General features: G+C 40.4%; 1 protein-coding gene across 1 annotated transcript in view; it reads left to right on the top strand.

Annotated features, from left to right (window-relative positions):
* LOC145406423 (carboxylic ester hydrolase-like) overlaps positions 1-17,242 on the top strand; it is a 108,403-nt gene extending 91,161 nt beyond the window's left edge. The window contains exons 11-12 of the mRNA XM_080277583.1: positions 6,288-6,402; positions 17,147-17,242. Coding sequence (XP_080133709.1) covers positions 6,288-6,402; positions 17,147-17,242 — 211 coding nt within the window. The remainder of the gene's footprint in view (positions 1-6,287; positions 6,403-17,146) is intronic.
* The last annotated feature ends 8,218 nt before the right edge of the window (positions 17,243-25,460 follow it).

Below are 25,460 nucleotides of genomic sequence, written 5' to 3'. Positions count from 1 at the left end.
TTAGTGAGTAATTATTATGCTCCAGTCAGATTGGCCTGTGAAGGTTTATATCCAAGGGATGGTTGGGGTTGATTGCTCATGTAATGCCACTCAGGGATGAGTGAGGCCGGTCACTCTCATCTTAAATATCGGGACCAACTGCTTAGCCTTGGGCTCCTACGCTCCTCATTGGGCAATGTAGGATTTGATGATGATAATGGATATGTACAGTATATATATATATATATATATATATATATATATATATATATATATATATATATATATATATATATTGTTACAGAGCCTATGATTTCATCATCCTTTGTGTAATTTTAACGCACAGTATGCTGCATGTTTGATCACGAGCGTGTTCTGCCTCAGTCCCCCCCTTCTACCGTTATAGTAGAGTAAGTCGTCCTTTCTGTTGTTCAGAGCGGGATTGTCAGCTCTTTGTCCCCATGGCTTCATTTGTGCGTCCTTCTTACAAGTTGTATCAAGCTCTGCTGGCCCCTATATAATGAGCTCAGTCTCTGCATCATTGCCACTTAGATCTGCTCCTCATTTTGTTCACATCTCTGTCCTCCCCTGTACAGTTATTATAATTGTGAGTGCTCAAAAGTCTCCAACCATCTGGCAGCTGTGTGTGATTTGAGTATAACTGTTGTTGCATTTTTTCTTGTACTGTGTAGCGTGGGGTTAATTCTTGGGCCTGGTAGGGTTTTTGTGATTTATGTAAAGGTTCTTTTTGTCAGTCATTTTTGATAATATTTCGTATCTGTAATAATATATCTAGCATTAACTGAGCATTACCCAGTGTATTTTCATTTTATCAGGGATGACTTAGATAAATTTACTCTTGCTAATTTCGTGTTAATAGAGGTTATTGCAGTTAACCATATATTTAACCTGTTTTTTGCCATTACATTATCCTTATGAGTCCTGAATGTTTTGTTGTTAGTTTAAGCATTAAACTTTAACTTGTAATTTTATCTAACTCTTTTGTTTTGAACCTGGAACTTTACGGGACAGTAGTGATTTTTAATATTCTCACTTAAAGTGTACATTATCTTTCGCTGTTCCGTAACATAAATTTGGCGACCTCATATCAGGATATTCAGGATATTATCATAAGGATATTGCTTGATATTTTGTGACTGTGATTTATTCATGATGTCTACTATTACTACACTTGATGAAGCCAAAGATTTTTTGTCGAATGTGCAAACAGTGTTGGATGTGGAAAACAGAACAAAGAATGAACTTAAGCTTATTGCTCAACAATTGGGAATTGCAGTTCACTCTCATCATTCTAAAGATCAAATTGTTGGCATGATTAATAAAAGCTTGTTTAATGTAACTCCTCCAAATGAGCAAACGCAGATTGAAATAGCTAAGTTACAGATAGCCCTGCAGGAGGCTCGTGTGAAGGAAGCTGAATTTCAAGCACGTGCTAAGGAGGCTGAGTCTCAGGCTAAGGAGGCTTGTGTTAAGGAGGCTGAATTTCAAGGAAAGGCTAAGGAGGCGGAGTCTCAGGCTCGTACTGAAGAGGCACAGATACACGCACAAATTGAACTTGCCAGGATTCAGGCAGACCATGAGTATTGCATGAAACAAGGTGGAACTGGATCATCTAGCTCTGATGATTTTGATGTGGCTAAAAATGTTAAACTTGTCCCTCCTTTTAATGAATCTGATTTAACAAAGTATTTTCAGTTGTTTGAGAGGGTAGCTACAGGTTTTAATTGGCCCAAAAAGTATTGGCCAGTAATCCTTCAAACTGTTCTCACCGGTAAAGCTCAAGTAACTTATGCATCTTTGCCTCAGGATCAATCTGATAATTATGATGTAGTTAAGAGCTTGATTCTTAAGGCCTATGAGCTTGTTCCTGAAGCTTATAGAGTAAAATTAAGGACAACCTATAAGCAAGATAAGCAATCCCATGTTGAGTATGCAAAAATCAAAGATGATCTCTTAGAGCAGTGGTTAAATTCTAAGAATGTGGATTCTGATTTTGGTAAATTTAAGCAGATGATTTTGCTGGAGGACTTCAAGAGGTGTATTTATAAAGATGTAAGCCTATGTCTTGATGAGAGAAGAATAGATAATTTGTCTGATGCTGCAGTTTTAGCTGATGAATATGTTCTCACTCACAAGAGATATTCTAGAGAAAAAGGGAAGGCTGAGAGTAAGTACGTTGCTCTACTCAGAGTACAGGTAACAGGAAAGAGAATAAAGATGATGTTTCTCAGGAAGTAAATACCAGCTTCACCTCTAGATTTCAGAAAAATAAATGTACTTATTGTAGTAAGCTTGGTCATACTAAGGAGAAATGTTTCAGGAGACAGCGTGATGTGAACAAAAAGGAGTCTTTAAATATTCAGTCAATTCGTCTAGTGTCCACCCTTGAGAGTTCCCATAATTCTTTAACTAAGTTAACTGAACCTGCTTTGAGGGGTAACTTAAATTCTCATGATGGAGCTCCTCTTTTGAGCAGTAACGTGGGTGACACTGTCAAGAGTTCATGTGCTAATTTCCTGTCTGATGGTTTTGTCAGTCCTCTGGACAGTAATGACAGGAAATCAGTTAAAATATATCGTGATACGGGTGCTTGCCAATCCCTTATGCTGACCAGTGTTCTAGGCTCTAATGTTAATTCCTTTGATGAAACTGTAATCTTACAAGGCGTAGGGAATAATTACTTCTCTGTCCCTCTGTGCAGAGTGAATTTAGAGTCTGGTTTTGTTAATGGTTCCGTTATGGTTGGGTTGGCTGAGACACTCCCAATGTCAGGTGTAACTTTCTTACTTGGAAATGATATTGGTGGAAGTCAAGTGTGTCCAGCTCCTCAGTTGTCTAGTGAGCCAGTGGCTGCGACCCAGGATTATGATGTCCCTGATGTGTTCCCTGCATGTGCTGTCACTAGGGCTAAGTCTAAAGTTACTGGTGATTTAGAGGATAATGATGATGATGATGTTATCCTAGCTGAACCCTTTTCTTGCTAATTTGGACCACTCACCAGATAAGGCATTACCCTGTAGTGTTGATAATTTGTCTCGTCAAGAGTTAGTTGAGTTGCAGGTTGCTGACCCTGAGTTGAAAGGTCTAGCTAGCTCTGCTTGCAGTGAGGAAGAGTCAGCTGGTGCTTCTACTTGTTATTATATAAAGTCAGGAGTACTTATGAGGAAGTGGAGACCCCCAACAGCATCAGCCGACTGTGAATGGGAGGTTGTACATCAAGTTGTCATCCCTCGTGTTTGTAGGCAGGATATCATTAGAGTGGCTCATGATTCCAGTTTGGCAGGACACCTTGGAGTGAGGAAGACTGTGGCATGCATTTTGAAACACTTCTACTGGCCAGGTATCTTCAGGGATGTTTCCTGGTATTGTAACTCTTGTCACACCTGTCAAGTTGTGGGGAAGTGTAATCAGACCGAAAAGGTTCAACCTCTAGTTCCCATTCCTCCTTTTGAGGCGCCATTCACCCGTGTGTTGGTGGATATTGTGGGCCCTCTTCCTAAGACTTCTTCAGGATTTTCTTATGTGTTGACCCTGATTGATATGGCTACTCGTCATCCTGAAGCCATTCCACTTAGAAATATCTCTGCAAAGAACGTGGTTAAGGAAATGCTAGGGCTCTTCACAAAGTTTGGTCTACCCAAGGAGGTACAGTCAGACCGAGGAAGTAATTTCATGTCAAATGTTTTCAAGCAGTCTCTGAAAGAGTTGGGCATCACTCAGATCACGTCTTCAGCTTACCATCCCCAGACTCAAGGAGCGTTGGAGAGATATCATCAAACACTCAAATCGATGCTCAAGAAATACTGTTTGGAACATCAGAAAGACTGGGATAAAGGTCTTCCATTCGTTGTGTTTGCTGCAAGAGAATCTCCAAATGAATCACTGGGCTTCTCACCTTTTGAACTACTGTTTGGCCATGAAGTAAGAGGATCCCTTAAGCTACTCAAGGAATGCTGGCTGTCGGAGGAAGATGACGTCAACCTGCTGGAGTATGTGATGAAGTTCAAAGAACGGCTGTCCACTGCTTTACAGCTGGCGAGAGAGAATTTAGGAGCTGCTCAGGAGAAGATGAAAACTTGGTATGATAAGAAGTCCAGGTTACGCCACTTTCAGCCAGGAGATCAGGTTTGATTCTGCTACCAAGTTCATGGGCAACCTCTTCAAGCCAAGTTTAGTGGTCCTTATTTCGTGGAGAAGAAACTCAGTGATGTCAACTATGTCATCGCCACACCGGATTGTAGAAAGAACAAGCAACTTTGTCACATCAACATGCTAAAGTTATATCACAGGCGGGACGAAAATAATCCAGTCTGCACTGTAGCTGTTCCACCCGAGTCTGCAAGTGAAGCTCTCCCATGCAGCATGAGCCTGAATGATAGTTTGGGGAAGAATCCTGATATCATGAATGATCTGCAGACTAAGCTTTCTCATCTACCTCCCGAGGAAAGGCATGAGTTTTCGGCATTACTGCAGGAGTACCCGCAAGTGTTCCGTGCCACTCCAGGAAGAACCACTGTGTTGATGCATGATGTCAATGTTGGAGACGCAAAGCCAATTAAATTGCCTCCTTACCGTGTGAACCCAGTGAAAGTTCCTCTCATCGAGAAGGAGCTTGGCTACCTGTTGGACCACAAGATGATTGAGCCCTGTCAGAGCAAGTGGAGTTCTGTCACTCTAGTCCCTAAGCCAGGTGGGTCACAGCGGCTTTGCATCGACTACAGACATGTTAATCAGATAACCAAAACAGACACTTACCCTCTCCCTCGCGTGGAAGATTGCATAGACAAGATCGGAAAGGCTAGGTACATAAGTAAGTTTGATTTGTTAAAGGGATACTGGCAAGTACCTTTGACTGAACGTGCTAGGGAGATCTCATGTTTTGTAACACTTGGAAAGAAAATGTTATTGCAGATTGCTTATCTAGACTTTAGACAGATTGTTTTAGAGTAATAAGAAATTTCCTTTGTAAATTTCTTTTTCTTTGTGGGGAGGTGTTACATAGCCTATGATTTCATCATCCTTTGTGTAATTTTAATGCACAGTATGCTGCATGTTTGATCACGAGCGTGTTCTGCCTCAGTCCCCCCCTTCTACCGTTATAGTAGAGTAAGTCGTCCTTTCTGTTGTTCAGAGCGGGATTGTCAGCTCTTTGTCCCCATGGCTTCATTTGCGCGTCCTTCTTACAAGTTGTATCAAGCTCTGCTGGCCCCTATATAATGAGCTCAGTCTCTGCATCATTGCCACTTAGATCTGCTCCTCATTTTGTTCACATCTCTGTCCTCCCCTGTACAGTTATGATAATTGTGAGTGCTCGGAAGTCTCCAATCATCTGGCAGCTGTGTGTGATTTGAGTATAACTGTTGTTGCATTTTTTCTTGTACTGGGTAGCGTGGGGTTAATTCTTGGGGCTCGTAGGGTTTTTGTGATTTATGTAAAGGTTCTTTTTGTCAGTCATTTTTGATAATATTTTGTATCTGTAATAATATATCTAGCATTAACTGAGCATTACCCAGTGTATTTTCATTTTATCAGGGCTGACTTAGATAAATTTACTCTTTGCTAATTTCGTGTTAATAGAGGCTATTGCAGTTAACCATATATTTAACCTGTTTTTTGCCATTACATTATCCTTATGAGTCCTGAATGTTTTGTTGTTAGTTTAAGCATTAAACTTTAACTTGTAATTTTATCTAACTCTTTTGTTTTGAACCTGGAACTTTACGGGACAGTAGTGATTTTTAGTATTCTCACTTAAAGTGTACATTATCTTTCGCTGTTCCGTAACAATATATATATATATATATATATATATATATATATATATATATATATATATATATATATATATATATATATATATATATATATATATATATATATATATTTTCACACAATAGCAAATGTCGTGATTTCCTAAAGTTTCGCGTAGCCGCGTCGTGCGCGATCGCCAATATTTTTGTTTATTTTTTTTGACATCCCCTGAACTAACCCTGACCTTCTGCAAAAAGAATTAGGTTGATATCTGTTACCATACTTCTGACCAAAAAACAAACAAATGCACATAGAGACACACATACACAGCTTCGTTTTATTATTTATAATATATATATATATATATATATATATATATATATATATATATATATATATATATATATATATATATATATATATTTTGTATGTATCTGTCTCTCCATCTATCTGTTATCGATCTGTCTATACATATATCTATGTATCTATCTACTGATCTATTTACATAATTAATTTACCTGTTTATTTTTTTTGAGGCACCCGACGCCAGATGCCACACTGGGCTTCATATGGGAGGCCACAACCCCTAACACCTTGCATCACCTGGCTATCACACCCAACCCAAAGATGATCCCAGACACCAGGCAGAAGGTAATGGGTTCATTATCATCATCAACATCATCATTAATACCAGTCGTTAGACGATCATCATCGCATCTGAAACCTTCCAACACATGGCCTGACACGTTCCATTACCGGGCTGTCACACACATCTCCAAGCACATCCTGCACACTAGACAGTCACAACGCTTGTCCTGTCAGAAGTCTCGTACACAGATTAGTCTCTCTCTCTCTCTCTCTCTCTGTATATATATATACATATACAACTACCTCAAACTGTCTTAGAGCCTCCCCCCAGAAGGTATTAAAAAACGCAGAAATTATAGTATAACACAATGTTTGTTCATGAAATGCCATTCATTAATATGAAATCATGTTTCCCTTGTTTTTCAGAACCAGTTGCGTTTAGGCATGGAATCACTTAGACCTCTAAAGAAATCTAAGAACGTTTCTTTGCACCAAACACTTGTCATTTCAGACTTGACATTGTCCAGATTGGGTGTCTTCTTCTTTGCCATGATTTACTTCATCTTTGCCCGGCAGTTTTCTATCGGATTTAGATCCGGACTCTTGGCAGGCCAGTCGAGGACCTCAATCCGATTATCCTGAAACCTTACCTTTCTTGACTTTGACATGGAGCTGAATCGTACATGAAAAAGTCGCACCCATGAATAGTAAAAAAGTTTAACAAATGATCTTTCAGAACTTGAATGTACCGGCCACCATTCATCATCAAGTTCTTAGAAAGAAAGTATATACAGGCCTCCCCTTCCCATTTCACCTGAGAAACACCCCCATACCATTACTGATTGTGGGTGCTTAACAGTTGGCACCGTTTAAGCATGGTCATAACAACTAAGGGAGGCAGGATGACAAACCTTGGCAGAATGCACCTTGAACACTTGAACTGTACTTTCCTTGGAAAACATAACTTTTCTTCACTCATCTGATGTCCAGTGTGCATACTTCTTGGCAAACTGAAAGTGCTGCTTGTTCATGCAGTCAGTGAGAAGCAGTTTCTTGGCTGCAGTGCGGTTTGGCAAACCCAGCTCCTTCCGCAAGCGGTGTTGGATAGCTCAAATTAAGACGTCTTGTAACATCTGGGGATGCATTCTCTTCAATTCTGCTGCTGTCAGTCGAGGATTCTTGATTATTTCCCTCTTCAGAAGCGTATCTGTACCTCCGGAAATCGTCCTCTTCTTTCCATCGCCATGCTTGTCCTCTGGTATGACATCAGGTGACAGGCTGCATGCTGCAGCAAGAATCTTCATGACGGTCGATTTTGCGCATCCAGTACGTTCACAAATCGTGTTGATAGGGACATTATCCTGCCTCCATGCAATGATACAGACCCTCTAATCTCTTGAGCAGTACCTTCCAGGCATGACAACTCGACTCTCGAAAAATAACAGGGCAAACAATAATGCATATGAAAAAAAAGGTCGGAGCGACAGGAACATATACTCCCACTCTTGCTTCTGGGCAAGCATTGACGTGCTGAGTGTTTTACCACCTCCCGCCAGCACCAGAGGAGTTGCCAGTTATTTCTTACCCCCAAAATTCACAGGGTAGAGGTGGAAACATAAAGCAAAGACAGACAACTCTCCCATAGCAATTCTGTGTGTGAAGGTCCTCATACAATTTGCAGTGGGTGTAAATATATATATATATATATATATATATATATATATATATATATATATATATATATATATATATATATATATATATATATATATATATATATATATATATATATATATATATATATATATATATATATATATATATATATATATATATATATATATATATAAAATTCTTCAACTACCTTACTTCTACAATGGAACACATTCTATCCATTTCTCTTTTCGCTGAAGTGTCCATTCTAGGAGCCTTCAATGTTCACAACCACCTTTGGCAATCCTTTCCTTTCACTGATCCACCTGGTTAACAGGCCTACATCTTTTCTACTTTTAATGACCTAGAACAGCTTGTACAGCATCCTACTCGTATCCCTGGCTGACTTGAAGAGAGCTCCAACATACATGACCTCTTCCTTACAATTAATCGTTCTGCTTACACTCTTAATTGTTTCTCTCTCTTGGGCTTCTCCATTCACGACCTTATTACCTTAACCTGTCCTATCACTCCGGTACAGCATGTGGTCCCTCCAAAGAAACATCGACTGTGGCACTTTGGAGCTGCAGATTCGGAGGCCCTCAGGCAGTACTTCTTTGATTTTCCCTGGAATGAATACTGGTTCCATCCCCAGGAGCCATCTGAGTGTGCTTTACGCATTACGGAGGTTATTCTCTCGGTGGAAGCATACATTCACTTCTCATATAATTTAACTAATGCAAGAAAGTCTTGGTTTAATCACGCTTGTTCTAATGCTGTCCGCAACAAGGAGAGGGCCTATAAAAGGTATTGGAGCCAACCCACCCCTGAAACAACTTGTTTATGTTTCTTCCCAGAATCATGCTAAGTCTGTCCTTCTCTCTGCTAAAAATAATTTCAACCGTACTAAATGCTCTCAACTCTCCACCTCAAAGTTTTCCCGTTCCTTCTGGCACCTTGCCAAAAACCATTTTAACAATTTTATCTCATCATCCTTCCCTCCTCTTTTCTACTCTGATGACTCTGCAGCTATTTTTTCTACTGATAAATCAGATCTCTTTGCTCAGACTTTCTCCTCCAGTTCCATCTTAGATGATTCTGGTGTTGTTCCTCCATCATTTCCCCCCTCTGACTTCCTCATGACTAACATTAAAATTTCTTCAACTGATGTATTTTCTGCCATCACTGGCCTTAATACCAACAAAGCATATGGGCCAGATGGAGTCCCTCCTGTTGTCCTCGAGAACTGTCTTCTTTGCTTACACCCTGCCTAAGTAAACTCTTTTGCCTTTGTGTGTCAACTTGTACCTTTCCTTCTTGCTGGAAGTTTGCTCTCATGCAGCCAGTTCCAAAGAAGGTGACCATTCCCAACCCTGTAACTCTCGTCCAATTGCTTTAAGATCCTGTCTCTCAAAAGTTTTCAAGTCCATTCTTAACAGAAAAATTTAAAAGCATCTTTCCTATCACAACCTTCTTTTTGATCATCAGTATGGGTTCCATCAGGGATGTTCCACTGGCGATCTTCTCACCTACCTTTCAGACTCCTGGTCATCCTTCATTCAGGACTTTGGCAAAAGCTTTGCCATTGCACTTGACATCTCAAGAGCTTTCGATCGAGTCTGGCATAAATCTTAATTTCCAAACTGCCCTCTTACAGCTTCTATCCTTCTATCTGTGCCTTCATCAATAGTTTCATTTCTGGTCGTTCTATAGCTGCTGTTGTAGACTGCCATCGTCCTTCTAGATCTATCAACAGTGGTGTTTCTCAGGGCTCTGTCCTATCACCAACTCTCTTCCTTTTATGCATCAGTGATCTTCTAAGCTGTACATCTAACCCTATCTACTCATACACTGACGTTTCCACCCTTCACCTTTCCATTCTGTTCCTGCAACGTCCATCTCAGCAGTTACTCCAACAAGCATGGGATGAGGCTATGGCATACGCAATGTCTGACTTGACTCGTATATCTGACTGGAGTAAAAATAATCTTGTTTTTACTACATTAAAGACTCAGTTTTTACACCTATCAACCCGACAAAATCTTCTGCAGGAGTACCCACTAATGTTTAATAATATCCAGTCGATTCCTGCGTCATCCTTGAACATGCTTGATGCTTCATTCACTCGAGACTTATCTTGGAAAGATCATATTACATCTCTTGTAAAATCTGCTTCCAAGAGATTAGGTGTGCTAAGCCGACTCTGTACCTTCTTTACCTCTGCGCAGTTGTTGACTTTATACATGGGTTTTATTTGCCCCTGTTAAGGGTACACCTCCCATGTGTTTGAAGGCTCCCCACATACAGCTCTTCTCAATAGGGTGGAGTCAAAATATTTTTGTCTTATTAACTCTCCTCCCCTTAATGTCTCCCTTCTGCCTCTGTCTCTTTGCCGCACTGTTGCCTCTTTATCTCTTTTCCATCGCTACTTCAATGGTCACTGCTCCTCTGAACTGTCTGCCTGCATCCCTCCACCTCTACGACTGGTGAGTAGCACCCATCTAGCAACAAACTCTCATCCCTTTTAGGTCGAGCTCTCTCATGCATAAGGTTAACTGTTACTCCCAGACCTTCATTTATGCAAATGGTCAGCTCTGGAACTGTCTCCCTTTGTTTGTATTACCTACTTCCTATGATCTCCAGTCTTTCAAGCACCGTGTCCAAGCATCTCGAAATGAACGGATCTTGGATGTGGCTCTCTTTTGTATTTTTTTTTTCTTGGAAGGAACCGTTTTCTGGGCTCTTATCCTTTGGTTCCTGCTTCCTCGCATAATATATACATATATATATATATATATATATATATATATATATATATATATATATATATATATATATATATATATATCATCATCATCATCATCATCATCATCATCATCATCCTGACCTCCTTTCCCACTCAAGGGCAGGGTGAGGAGTAGCAATGTCCAGACAACCCAAAATTGCCCAATCCAATGGGCCACGCTTCCATTCACTCATCATTCAAGCCCCTGGAATCCTGGCTCTGTCGGATATACCAAAAACATTCACCACGTTCTGTAGCTTCACATATCGTATCCGACAGTGTCAATCCGCACGCTGCCACGTTAAAAAGGGGTGCCAAAAATCCCTGATCATGCACATCTCACAAAATTCATCCAGCCAGCTCGATCTCCTCTCAGTTCCCTAGCCTCACCGACTTCTAAACCTCTCTTCTTCACACATTCATCCACCATATCACTCCACCTTCTCCTTGGCCTACCTCGCCTCCTCCCTCCTTCGAATTCGCTCAGATATACCTTCTTCACCACCCTATTGGTATCCATTCTCTCCACATGACCATACCATCTCAGTACGCTCTCTTCAATTATGGTGTCCACAGACGTCCTCACTCTGCATCTTTCACGTATCACATTATTTCGTATCATATCCATCCTCTGTACACTACATACATTCCTCAGCAGTCACATCTCCACTGCTCTTACTCTTGACTTTTCATTTTTATGCCACACCATAGTCTCACATCCATATGTTAAAGTTGGCACTAACACTCCTTCATGTAAGCCTCGTGCAGCTGCAACACTCAAGCCTCTGTTTCTTATCAAGGCCTTCATTGCATCAGCTACTTTTCTTCCTTGTGTCACTCTACTTTCAGCTTCTTTTGCACATTTTCCTCTCTTTTCTATCACTGTACCCAGGTATTTGAACTCTCTCACCATTTCTAGTCTCTCTCCATTCACTGTTACATTGCACTGGGAGTCACCTTCTTTCTCAATAACCATCACTTTACTCTTTTCTACATTTACTCTCAAGGAACGACGCTACAGACATCAGAAAAACTCTGCACTAGCCTACCAAGTTCTTGTCCGGTACTTGCAAGCAGTACTGCATCATCAGCATCCAACAAATTTGAGATATTCCATCCATCACCATTCATTACCAATGCCATCCCTCTCTCCATTACTCGTATTTTCACTTCTCTCATCACCCTATCCATATATACATTGAACAACCATGGGGACATCACACAACCCTGTCGCACACCCACACTGATTGTGAACCATTCACTTAGATGCCCATTAACCCTGACACATGCTTCACTACCATCATAAAAACCCTTGACGGCACCTAACAGCTTACCCTCTACATCGTACATGCGCAAAACTTTCCACAATCCTTCTCTGTCCACTTCGTCATATGCTTTTTCCAGATCCATGAATGCCATAAACACCTTATGGTCCTCCTCACAAGCCTTCTCTACTATCTGTCTCACTGCAAATATATGGTCCACACATCCTCTGCCACTCCTAAAGCCACCCTGTTCATCACTCACTAGGACTTCTGATATCTCTCTTACTTTCTGTACAATATATATATATATATATATATATATATATATATATATATATATATATATATATATATATATATATATATATATATATATATATATATATATATATATATATATATATATATATATATGGGGAAGAAGGAATCAAAGGCAATCAGCCTGTAAAACTGTTCCTTCCAAGAGAAAAACAAAATACAAGAGAGAGCCAAATTCAAGATCCATTCATTTCGAGATGCCTTGACACACTGCGTTTGAAAGACTGGAGATCATAGGAAGCAGGAAATACAGACAGAGAGAGACAATTCCACAGTTGACCTGTTGCATAAATGAAGGACTGGGAGTAACGGTTAACTCTTCCAGTTGAGAGTTGGACAGAAAAGGGGTGAGAGTTTGCTGCTAGGCGGGTGCTACACGCCCCTTGTAGAAGTGGAGGAATGTATGCAGACAGTTCAGAGGAACAGTGACCATTGAATAGCGATAGAAAAGAGATAAAGATGCAACATTGCGGTGAAGTGACAGAGGTTGAAGGGAGTCAGTAAGAGGGGGAGAGTTAATGAGACGAAAAGCCTTTGACTCCACCCTATTGAGAAGAGCTGTATGTGGGGAGCCTCCCCACACATGAGAGTTGTAGTCCTCACAGGGGCGGATAAAACCCCTATATAGAGTCAACAATTGTGCAGGGGCAAAGAAGGAGCGGAGTCGGCTTAGCACACCCAATTACTTCGAAGCAGACTTTACAAGAGATGTAATATGATCTTTCCAAGACAAGTCCCGAAGAAATGAAGCCCCAAGCATGTTCAACGATGATGCAGGATTAGTTGAGTATTATTAAACATAAGTGGGTATACCTGTGGAAGATTTTGTCAGGTTCATAAGTGCAAAAACTGAGTCTTTGATGCATTAAAAACAACCAGATTATTTTTACCCCAGTCAGAGATACGAGCCAAGTCAGACATTAGGTGTGCCATAGCCTCACACCTTGCCTGTTGAAGTAACTGCTGAGATGGACGTTGTGGGAATCGAATGGAAAGGTGAAGGGTGGAGTCATCACCGTATGAGTGGATAGGGTTAGATGTACAGCTTAGAAAGTCATTGATGAATAAAAGGAAGAGAGTTGGTGATAGGACAGAGCCCTGAGGAACACCACTGTTTATATATCTAGGAGAAGAACGATAGCCGTCTACAACAGCTGCTATAGAACGACCAGAAAGGAAGCTAGAGATGAAGGCACAGATAGAAGGATAGAAACCGTAAGAGGGCAGTTTGGAAATTAAAGATTTATGCCAGACTCGATCGAAAGCCTTTGAGATGTCAAGTGCAATGGCAAAGCTTTCGCCAAAGTCCCGAAAGGAGGATGACCAGGAGTCTGAAAGGTAGGTGAGAAGATTGCCTGTGGAGCGTCCCTGACGGAACCCATACTGATGATCGGAAAGAAGGTTGTGATAGGAAAGATGCTTTAAATTTTTTCTATTAAGAATTGACTCAAAAACTTTTGAGATACAGGATGTTAAAGTAATTGGACGATAGTTAGAGGGTTGGGAATGGTCACCCTTCTTTGAGACCGGCTGAATGAGAGGAAACTTACAGCAAGAAGGAAAGGTACAAGTTGACAGAGAAAGGCGAAAGAGTTTGCCTAGGCAGGGTGTAAGCACAGAAGCACAGTTCTTGAAAACAACAGGAGGGACTCCATCAGGCCCATATGCCTTATTAGTACTGAGGCCAGCAATGGCAGAAAGTACATCAGCTGTAGAAATTTTAATGTTAGCCGTGAGGAAGTCAGAGGGGGGAAGTGATGGAGGAACAGCACCGGAATCGTCTAGGATGGAATTGGAGGAGAAAGTCTGAGCGAAGAGATCTGCTTTATCAGTAGAAGAAATAGCTACAGAGCCATCAGAGTAGGAAAGAGGAGGGAAGGATGAGGAGGTAAAGCTGTGGTACTGTGGTAAAGTGTGCCTTTTCGTACACTGAAGAACGAGGGTTCGCGCCCCGCCAGGGTAATAAACTTTGGGAGCTTTTTTCTGGCCACGTACTGCATTGGCGGACACATGGGGTGCTGTGGCTGAACCAGTGTCGCAGACTATAAAGTATACTTGCACCCAGTCGGTTTGCGCGGGCCGATTACACTTGGTTCACAGACTACACATACATCCAAAGCCACTCCATCACAACAATTACACTTACAAGCACTTCTCACCCTACATACAATCTCTACTAGAGAGCCTAAGCCACTTGGTAGAGATACATTGGCTGTATCGTCCCCAGTTCAGTAGGGATAGGCCGGTCCTGCTGTGGACAGTCAAACGCCTGATGATGATGATTATATATTTTGTATATATATATATATATATATATATATATATATATATATATATATATATATATATGTGTGTGTGTGTGTGTGTGTGTGTGTATAGTGGAACAGAATAGCTGAACGAGCGTTAACACGGACCTTTTTTTTTTTGGAGTGACGCATCTATTCTTTCACGAATTATCTTCAGACTTTGGCTGAAACCTGTGGTACGGAAGCGACGATCGCCTTTGGTCATGTGAAACTTCAGGTGCAGCCTTTCCACCTCAAGTTTCACAAGGCCAAGCTCTATCCACAGTTCTTTATAATTTGTCTCGTCCAAGTTTTGAAGCCGATTCGTTAGAGAATCGAAACGTCACCTCAGTACAGATATTCGTGCTTATATAGATAGATAGAATATTGATCAACATCAATACCTATTGGTAGTCCACTACTGTAGAAAAGCTTCCCCCAGCCTTTTCCATTAATTCCTTGACTGAGCTAATCTCTTTTAGGTTTTGCCGGCTAATTTCTGTATCTTATCATCCCCTCTCCTGTCTGGCCTTTTCTGCTACACTTATAATGTCTTGCAGTCCAGTCAATCAGCCTCTTGCTCCATCTTTTTTTTTTTTTTTTTTTTTTTCCCTGGTACATGGTCATAAAATTTTTGTACACTGTCACTTTTGGGTTCTCTTTGGCACTCCGGCCCGCAGGCTACTCCTAGAAGCTTTCTCTGGCCCTCACACTGAAAAGGTTGCCGACCCCTGCCCTAAAGTGACTGTCGGGGATGGGTTTGCTGTGCCTTGGCACCGCTTCTTTTACCAAATGATAAGTTTGCTGTTGGTACTACTGTCTTTAATGCATTCAGTTCTATATAAAATTCTCAAATTTTCTTTACCATCTTTGTTCTGCACTTGAGATTAAGATTTTTTAATTTTTGTTTTTCAGTGATACGCTTTGTTGCTTTCCTAACGTTGTTCTGCTTCCACCCTGTTTCAGACTTTTTCGCTTTTTGATGGTTTCTTTATCTGATCCATGTTTCTTTTTCATTTTCTTCTCTCGATCTATTTTGATAAGCTTCTATGATCCTGCTCTTTCTATTTCACCTTTCTTTGTTTTAGCTTTCATCTCCTTTCATCTTTTCATGAGCTCGAGGGCCATTTTTGATAATTATTGCCTTGGTTGCATTAACTTTCTTTTCTAACTCCTCCGATTCCTTCAACACTTTTGTTAGTCTACCATTCATCTCATCAAATTCACACTCAGCATAACTCGGATCTTGAAATCTTTCCTTTATTTCTAACTGATATAGCTTTGTTTCAGCTTACTTTTATTAGGCAGAAGATTTTGTTTTTAATTACCTTTCATTCACTTCTGAAATTCAGTCTGACTGCAACCCACTATTCTATGATCAGTTCCTATTTTTACTGTGCTGATAACTGTTATCTATGTCTCTGTGTATCTGTCAATCTGTCTACCTATCTATCTGTCTATCTGTTTATCTCTCTCTGTCTCTGTCTGTCTGTCTGTCTGTCTGTCTGTCTGTCTTTCTAAATATATAATCCGAGTTACAGATGAGAGATCCATCGGGGCCTGGTGACATAAGGCTTAACAAATGTAGCTGCAGTGGAATACAATCGACTGGAGTCTGCAAGAATGGAACAATAGATGTGAACACATGAGACAATTTTCAGCAGGCCGACGAGAAAGATTTTATTATATATAAAAAAAAAAAACAACACTCTTGTTATAGTTAAAGCGTATGACAGCATTATTTTATAGTGAATTACAAATGCAGTCCCCTCTCCTGCTTCTCTCTCCATGGAATTTGACAGCCAGCCTCATGAATCCGCAGCAACAATCATTATTATATATGCTAACTGATTAGTGCCACTAGTAGCTCCTGTTCCGTATTAGCTACACTTATTGTCTACGTCCATGAAGAGTAATACAGGAGAAGAAATAGGACCTGTTACATGTAGTATTAATCAAACTTAATTTAACTTAACCAAACTTAATTAAGATAACATAACAAATCCTTGTCTTATCCTAACCTACTCTATACCTAACTAATCAAAAATTATCCTAACCTAAGCCAACCTATCCTAAGCTAACTTAAGCTAACATAGCGAATCACTGTCCTATCCAGACCTACCTTCTGGTTAACTAATAAAAAATACTCCTAACTTAAGCTAATCTAACCTAAGCTAACCTGACCTAATTTAACCTAACCAAAGCCAACCTAATCTAACTTAACTTAAACTAGCGACCACATTTAACCTAACCTAGCCCACCCTACTTTAAGGCAGCTTTACAGTATCTAATCCAACAAAAAATTATCTAACCCAACCTAGCCTAGCCTTACCTAACCTAAAGTATAATTAGGAGCGGGAAGAAAAGAGATTGTAAATGGGATTTCCTACTTCCTAAGATATACATCACCAGAGACAGGAGAAAGCCTAATATTAGATCTTCCAACTCCATGATGATAATGATGATGATGATGTTGAGTAAATATCTATGGTGTGTTTCAGGTGCGCAACTACCTCTCGTCTCTGCCCACGCCAACCAACAAAGCTCTCCATCCTTACCTCGTGGAGCCACGGACGCCTGACAAGACTGAGCTGTAGATGCACAAGCTGTACAAGATCGGTATTCTCAAAATTCACTTTTTCCTGCAAAGAGTAACTGGAGATCGTTTGTACTGCTAGGCTGTGCAGCCGCCCGGTCATATCAGAGCCACCACATGAAGGCGTCCCTTTCAGAGCAACTGTAACTGAAGCAAAACGATTATTTAATGTCTTGGACAGGGTGAATTGCGGCTTACTTACTAGTGGATGAAAAAAATAAAAATAAACGGCTGTGAAAATGCAAGGAACATTCATTCCTTCCCCCCTCTCAACCATCATCCAGTCTTTTTCTGACCCATCAGGAGCGAAGGAGCTATGGTCTAGGCTGGAGTCCTGACATTGAAGGCAAGGGCTACCAGCCTCGCCCGGAGTGGTATTATGTGAGCCAGAAACTCCAGTGCCCTTCTGGATGTAAACCTTTACACACTCAGTCCAACTGGAGAGATATAATCGATTAAATCACTAGGATGATATGGAACTTTAAATACTTTTATTACACCCACGCTCAAGGAGAGAGAGAGAGAGAGAGAGAGAGAGAGAGAGAGAGAGAGAGAGAGAGAGAGAGTTAACACAACTCAAAAAGATTTTATCCTATTTTAACCTTGGTGTTTTAAGAAAATAGGTCAGTTTGTCAAGGTCATAGGGTTAGGTCAAACGTTGACCTAAGAAAGTGAACTAGAACAGTTTTTTTTTTTTTAATTCGTTTTTCTATCAAAGCTATAGGGAAGGTTCATGGAGAGTCAAGAATATAGTATTTTAAATTTTAGAACAGTCAGTCAAAGATGGAGGGCACAGGTGAAGGCCAAATCTCGACCCCTGTGTGAAATTTCGACCCCTGTGTAAACAATTCTATGGTTTGAGCCTTTTGTTGCCTCTTCCTTCCATATTTTAAAAACATAACTCGAATTTATTCGATTTCAGCCACAGTAAGTGGATGGGTTGATGATCATCCATGTGGTGAGTCTTTTTACTGCAATAACAAGTCAGTGATTAAGGACAAAGGGCAAGGCCAACTTAAGAAGTTTTTTTTTTTTTTTTTAATCCGACTTCGACCAAACCAAGTTCGAGACTTAATAATAATGCAGAATAGATATTTCATTTTGAGAATGAAAGTAAAGCATTCGGGAGCCGAATGTTAATCGTCCGCTAGAATATGCTGTTGGCCAAGTTCAAGATTTTGGACATATCTTGATTCCTTGAAGGTTTCATGTTGATAGCTCAAGCCGTTCCTGAGATATGATGGTGCTAAAGGCGGGGGATAAAAACTGGTTGACATTTGGCAGCCATTTTGGTGATCTTGACGTTGACCCTGATTGCCTATCTTCGATTTCGGCCAACCGCCAAGATTTTGGCTATAATTTGATACCCTGAAGGTTTCATGAGATGTAATGGGATCAGACACACACACACACACACACACAGAAGAAAGAAGAGATTTGTTGTGGAATAGATACAGAAGACACAATAGTGAAAGGGCGTACAATAATTACAAACAGGCAAGAAACGACTATACAAGAATAAGGAGAGAAGCCCAAAAACAGTTTGAGGAGGATATAATAAATAAAAGTAGTGATCAACCAAAGCTGTTTTACAGCTATATCAGAAGCAAAACTAAGGTAAAAGATATAATACAATCCATTACGGACGAGGGAATCACTTATACACAAGAGAAAGATATTTGTGAAGCACTAAATAAGAATTTCCAATTAGTTTTTACAGAAGAAAAAAATTTTGAGAGGGACTATGTGGAAAACGCATGTCCATACATACTACCAGATATACAAATAGCAGAAAAAGTAATACAGGAGGAGTTAAGTAGATTAGACAGAGGAAAAGCAAGTGGTCCTGATGAAATTTCATGTTGGGTATTACGAGAATGTGCAAAGGAGTTATGTAAACCATTATTTTTAATTTTCAAGAAATCCTTGAGTCAAGGTAAACTACCAGATATGTGGAAAAAAGCAACTATTGTCCCCTTATTCAAGAAAGGAAATAGACAAAATCCACTCAACTACCGACCAGTATCACTGACCAGTGTTGTAAGCAAGGTATTAGAAAAACTTATAAGAAAAGCTTGGGTAAATCATCTAGAAGAATACAGTATGATAACAGAAAGACAGTTTGGTTTCAGAAAAGGAAAATCATGTGTTACTAATCTGTTGAGCTACTATGACAGAGTAACAAACACAATACAGGAAAGGGAAGGATGGGTGGACAGTATCTATTTAGATTTCAAGAAAGCTTTTGACACAGTACCACACCAAAGACTTTTATGGAAACTGTACCATCAAGGAGGAATTCGAGGCAAACTGTTTTGTTGGATGCAAGACTTTCTCATAAAAAGAGAAATGAGGACAGTACTAAGAGGAAACTACTCATCATGGAAAGAAGTGACTAGTGGAGTACCACAGGGTTCAGTGCTGGCACCAATCATGTTTTTAGTATATATAAATGATATAAACAATAACACTGGAAATGAGAGCTATCTGAATATGTTTGCAGATGATGCAAAAATACAAAGGAGAATTACTAACACAGACTCTTGTAAAGAGCTACAAGAAGAATTAAATAAACTTCATGAATGGAGTAGTACATGGCAAATGGAATTCAATGTGGACAAGTGTCATGTAATCAAGTTTGGTAAAAGTGGAAAAAGACCTGATTGGGATTATAAGTTAGGAAACAAAACCCTATATACATCAGAAAGAGAGAAAGACCTAGTTGTGATTATCAATAACAGACTATCTCCGGCTGACCACATCAGCGAGAAGGTACGGAGCATGTATACAGTGCTTGCAAATATGAGAATAGCATTCACATACATAAATGAAGACATGCTAAGAAGGATAATAACATCATTCATTAGACCAACCCTGGAATATGCATCAGTAGTCTGGAGTCCTCATCTCAAAAAGCACATAGACAAGATTGAAAAAGTTCAAAGGGCCACTGCAAGATGGATACCAAGCTTAAGGGACCTAAGCTACGAAGAAAGACTAAATAAACTGAATCTACCAACACTACAGGAGAGAAGGAAAAGAGGTGACATGATAATGCTATATAAATGCATATCAGGAAAGGAGAAAATAGACATAAATGATTACTTAACATATGGAGAAGCATCAGCAAGAGGACACTGCAAAAAACTGCATAAGAAGAGAGGTGATAAAGACGTAAGGAAATTCAGTTTCCCAAACAGAGCAATTGATCAATGGAATGCACTACCGAATGAAATAGTGTGTGCCAAAACAATTCACAAATTTAAGGATATGTACGATAAATATGGTTTAAGACACGGGATAGTACGAGCTTGACTCATTCCTGTAAAGATACAATTAGGTAAGAACAATTAGGTAAGAACAGGGGCAGGCAAAAACGTCATTGCTCCGCCTAGAAAGGCAGGCGATAACAATCAAAGGTCAAGATCACAGGGAAAGGTAAAATATCAAAGTCAACTCAAACATTTTTTATCTGGGTGAAAGTTTTAAGTATCAGATAAGAATGCAGGGATTCATTTCTGTGAACAATCAATGATCAAGATCACAGGGAAGGTCTAAGCTCGACCCGTGCTTCTAGGTATGACCAAATTAACTGCAACACTTTTGATCTGATTTAGATCAAACTTCGTGAAAGAGCTTAGGATCGTCCAGGATTTTTTTTTTTTTTTTGTACAATAGGTGAAAGGTCAAGGTCATATTGCCAGGTGAACTAAAACAGTGTTTATCCGACAAAACTTTGTTGAAAGATTCAGGTTAAAGCAAGGACAGTGATTCGATTTTGAGAACAAACAGCCAAAGGCCATGGTCAAAGGGAAATGTCAATGGTCAAGATTCCTGAGGCAAGTCACCTCAAACAGTTTTGATCTCATTTGAACCAATGTTCGTGGAATGGTTAAAGGTTAAGCATGAATGGCGCAATACGATTTTGAGAGTAAACTGTCGAAGGTAAAGGTGACAAGACAAAGACAAATATACGACCCTTAGATCAGTTGCTTGGCCAGGGCGTTACACTCTCTGAGTTCTCCTTCTTGTTTTTGTTACTATTTTGCGATAAAAATAAGTCCGCTAAATTTCTGGGGACCACTGATCCATTTTAGTCTCTCTACTGATGCCGGAGAGGAACACATTCACGTGGTGACACCCACATGAATGGGCGGTGAAATTGCCTGGTTATGCAAAAGTTCTTCATTTTCCTTCCTTACCCCCAAAAGGATATGAGTTAGCTAAGGTAGGACGGCAACTTCAGCCTACAATCCACTGTGTTCACTTCCAGATGAACATGACGGTGAAACTACTACTACTACTACCACCACTACTATGGTTACAAATTCACAACACGTTTCAACTACACATTTTTTTTTTCTATACTTTCTGCTACATATCTTAGCCCTGTTACTGTCTGATGTCACTCTTGAAATTAAAAAAAAAAAAAAAAAAGGAAGTGGTAGCAAAAATATAATAGTTAAGAAATTAAGGTTATGAAGAGACAAACACCCTGAGCACGCTGACGTATTTCTAGATTATTCTTTTTACTGGCTAATCAACTTTATTCAATAAAAGAAAGTTACAACCTTAGGTTCGTCTGAACGTGAACGCGGTGGACTGCAGGCATAAGTTGCACCTTTATCTACAGCCCACCATCATCCTCCTTGGTGTGAAGGGACATCATTATGAGATGTTTGTATAACCTGGCAGTGGAACCACCTGTTTATATTGATGCCACCACATGTAGATAACAATACAGTACATTTAAAGCCTCCAGTTCGAAAACCCTTCTCCAAGGTGAATTAAATCCTCTACGGATAACAGTAATTTTAAGGCTACCCCATCGGAAGTATTATTATTATTTTTTTATCCTTCTGGTGAGTGTTAACCCGCCCCGTCCCGGAGACTTGAATTCACGTCCTCACATGATGTGCACTCATATCCCGGAGATGTGAATTAACGCGGCAACATTGCAAGGTCCCTAATTTGTACAATTTTCAATTTTCACGAGTGATTTCGCAAGTGATTTTTGGCACGTATACACGGGACACCTTCCTCTATTCCTCTACAAGATGCCAAGCAGGGACAATGCCTTACACCGCATAACCTCTCCCCCCCCCCCTGCACGCCATTGTCTCGGCAATTCACCTGTTACCAGTGACCTGGCCAATAAAGACATTCAGGGCCAGAGTGATTCCCCAATCGATGACAATGTGGAGGACAAAGTTTACATAGCATTAGAGGAAGAAACAATCAGAAATGATGATCAGGTAATTTGGGAAAAAAAGGTTATGAATGGTGATGAGTTAGTGAGTGAAACAATGCTTTTAATGCCTATATTACTGTTTGAAAACCAATATACTCTTGTACTACACATATATTCGTACCAAGTAAATAAATAAATACTGTTTATGAGTGGATATAGTTACCCTCCCATAGAACTCGTTTTCTTTGGTGCCAGCCTGTTAGAAAACTCAGTCAGGTAAGGAGGTACTTGTACCTGGATCGAGTATTTTAAACCTCAGGTGAGCGATTTCTCTATGAATTTTCGATGTTTCTCACCAAAAGCGAATGTTTGAGCCTAAAAAAAAAAAGGTCAAAATATGTCGGGACTGGGGCGTACCACTGCCCAGAAAACGTCGGGATGGGGCGGGTTAAGATTAGCTAATTTCTCATTTTCCTCCACTCCCTGCTAGTTTGGCACAATAAATGTCTGCATTGAGATTATCTTTGCCTTTTGCCTCTTGTCCACGGAGGGTCCCCGTCCACTGAACCCTCTGGATGCATGAAAACACTGTCAGGCCTCCCTGGAGTGGACTGAGAAGGTATTTTTAGCCATATTTGTTTGTTCCCTGTGTGTATTGTTCCTTGCTTGTCTTCTCTTTCTTCCCACTTCCCCCGTGGGGTGGTGGTGGTTGCTATGGCGGACGTCCTTGCTGCCTCTTCCCCCTTCAGGGGGGGTAGGTCGTCCTGACAGATAAAATAATACATGGACTGACTGCCCCCTGAATGAACGGCCCTCGACTCGTATCCCGCTTGACAGAACTGTCAAAAATGTTCAGTTTATAACCCTCCATGCTGTCATTTCCATTCCGTTGACCAATCTCAATCCTTTCATTGCCAAGGTGATTGATGGCTGTGCTGGGGAGTTGGAACGTGATAGAAAAAAATGGTAATGGAGACCTTTTAGTAAAAACTATCAAATCCTTCTATGTTAAACACTTGCTTAAACTGCACAGGTTCCATTGTTATGATTTCAAGCCAAGGTTCCCGGATTCCACAAATTCGTACAAAGGCGTAATCACCCGCAGGGATTTCATGGCTATGAAGAGGAGGAGGTCATACGTGAACTTGCTCAGCAGGATGTGATCAATGATTGGTTTAAATCTAGACTCTCGAAGGGCAAAAGGACAAAGACTGCCACTATTACCTGGACATATGGCAAAAGTTACTCTCCCAGCCCATGTCGAAACTTGCTATGAAATTGTTAACATTAGGCCATATATCCCTAACCCCCTTCATTGTTCAACATGTCAGTTGTAGGGCTTCTCAATCAGTGCATGGCAAGTGTGCAGCTCAGGGTCATAAAGGGGGGCACTGCACATTTGAGACTGTATGTTGCATTCATAGCAAGGATGCTCACTCCACTTCCTCGAAGGACTGTCCTATTTGGAAGGAGAAGGAGGTCTGCACAGTGAAGGCAAAGTAAGGCATATCCTATTACAATGCTAGGAAGAAGACGAGTGAGTCGTATGCTTTCTCCTGAGTTTAAGGTTTCATAAGTATCGGCGGTTGTCTCGCCCTGTGATGTGCACAGTGCTGATTGGAGATGCAGACTGACCCTGTATTCAGCACTCTTTTCATTTGCTCTGCCAACTCGTCTGCTCCTCCAATACGGTTAACTCTCAAACTGATATCACGACAACTATTTCGTACTCTCAGGCTGCTGCTGCTGCCTCTCAGTCAGTATGGCATAAACTGATCTCTGGCATGTCTAGTAAGATGAATCTGACCACCCGTACCAAACAGTCATGTACTCGTTTTATTCCTGCTCCTGCTCCAGAGAGAGAGAGAAAAATCTTCCTTGGGGGAGCCGGGAACCCTTGTTATTGATGAAACAATGGAGTTTTCCATCAGCAAGCACTGGGATAGGTCCCCCAGTAGTTGCTCACCTGTGGGCGTGTGGAAGAAAAAAAAAAACTAAGCACATTGTCCCCCCTCGAAAAACTTAAACCATTGCATTCACTGTGTTTCAGTGGAAATGTAGGACTCTTAGGAATAAATGACACGATATAGCAATCCTGCTATGAATCCAAAGGCAAGGCGTTATGTGTTGAGTCATCCTCAACTTCCACATTTTAATCACTACCACTCGTATAGAACATACAATGGTCACAGAGTTGCCATATGCACACACAAATCACACCCACAAACTCAAGTGTTTCTAAAGTCTACTCTGGAAGCTGTCACGTGCAGAGTAAAATTTAATTACACGTATATGTCCATTTGCCCTCTCTATTACCCTCAGCATGGCGCCATTCATAGTGATGCCTAAAATTCACCTTTTAAACATCTTCTTGGAAACAGTTTAGTTTTTGGCAACTTTAACGCCCACCACTGTCTATGGGGTAGCTTAAAGATTGATGGTCATGGAGAGTAAGTCACTGACCTAGTCCTACAGTCTAAATTCTGTCTATTGAACGATCATAGAGCGACTCGTGTATATGACTGTAATGGCAATTTTTCGAGAACTGACTCATCTCTGGCTTCCCCAGGTATACATGAAGATTTCTCATCGGATTCTCATGACAACTCCGTGTAAAGCAATCATAACCCTTTTGTATTTCTTTAGAAGTGACATTATTTCAGACCCTCCGTCTCCAAATTTCAACTATAAGGTAGCTGATTGGGGACCCTTCTGCAAGTTTTGATATATCTGGGGAGACCATAGATGTAAAACTCCAAAATTTAACTAATTCCATCTTACATGCAGCAGAGGTTGGTATTCCCAAGACTTCTTCAGTTCATGCGAAGCATAGGGCTCATTGGTGGACACCGGATTATGGACAAGCATTAAGAGAACAATATAGGAGATACAGAAATTTGATAAGCATCCTGTTGAAGATAACCTTATTCCATATAAACAACCAAGAGCTGGTGCAAGAAGAATAATTAGAAGGGCTAAACATGACTCCTGGTGGTCTTTTGAGTTCATGTTCAGTTGCTTTAACCTG

Source organism: Coenobita brevimanus, chromosome 8 (genome assembly GCF_032717465.1).
Source record: "Coenobita brevimanus isolate Jiangsu-jjx chromosome 8, ASM3271746v2, whole genome shotgun sequence".
Taxonomy (NCBI): domain Eukaryota; kingdom Metazoa; phylum Arthropoda; class Malacostraca; order Decapoda; family Coenobitidae; genus Coenobita; species Coenobita brevimanus.
Note: the sequence above shows the minus strand (reverse complement) of the source record. Positions and strands in the feature narration are given on the sequence as shown.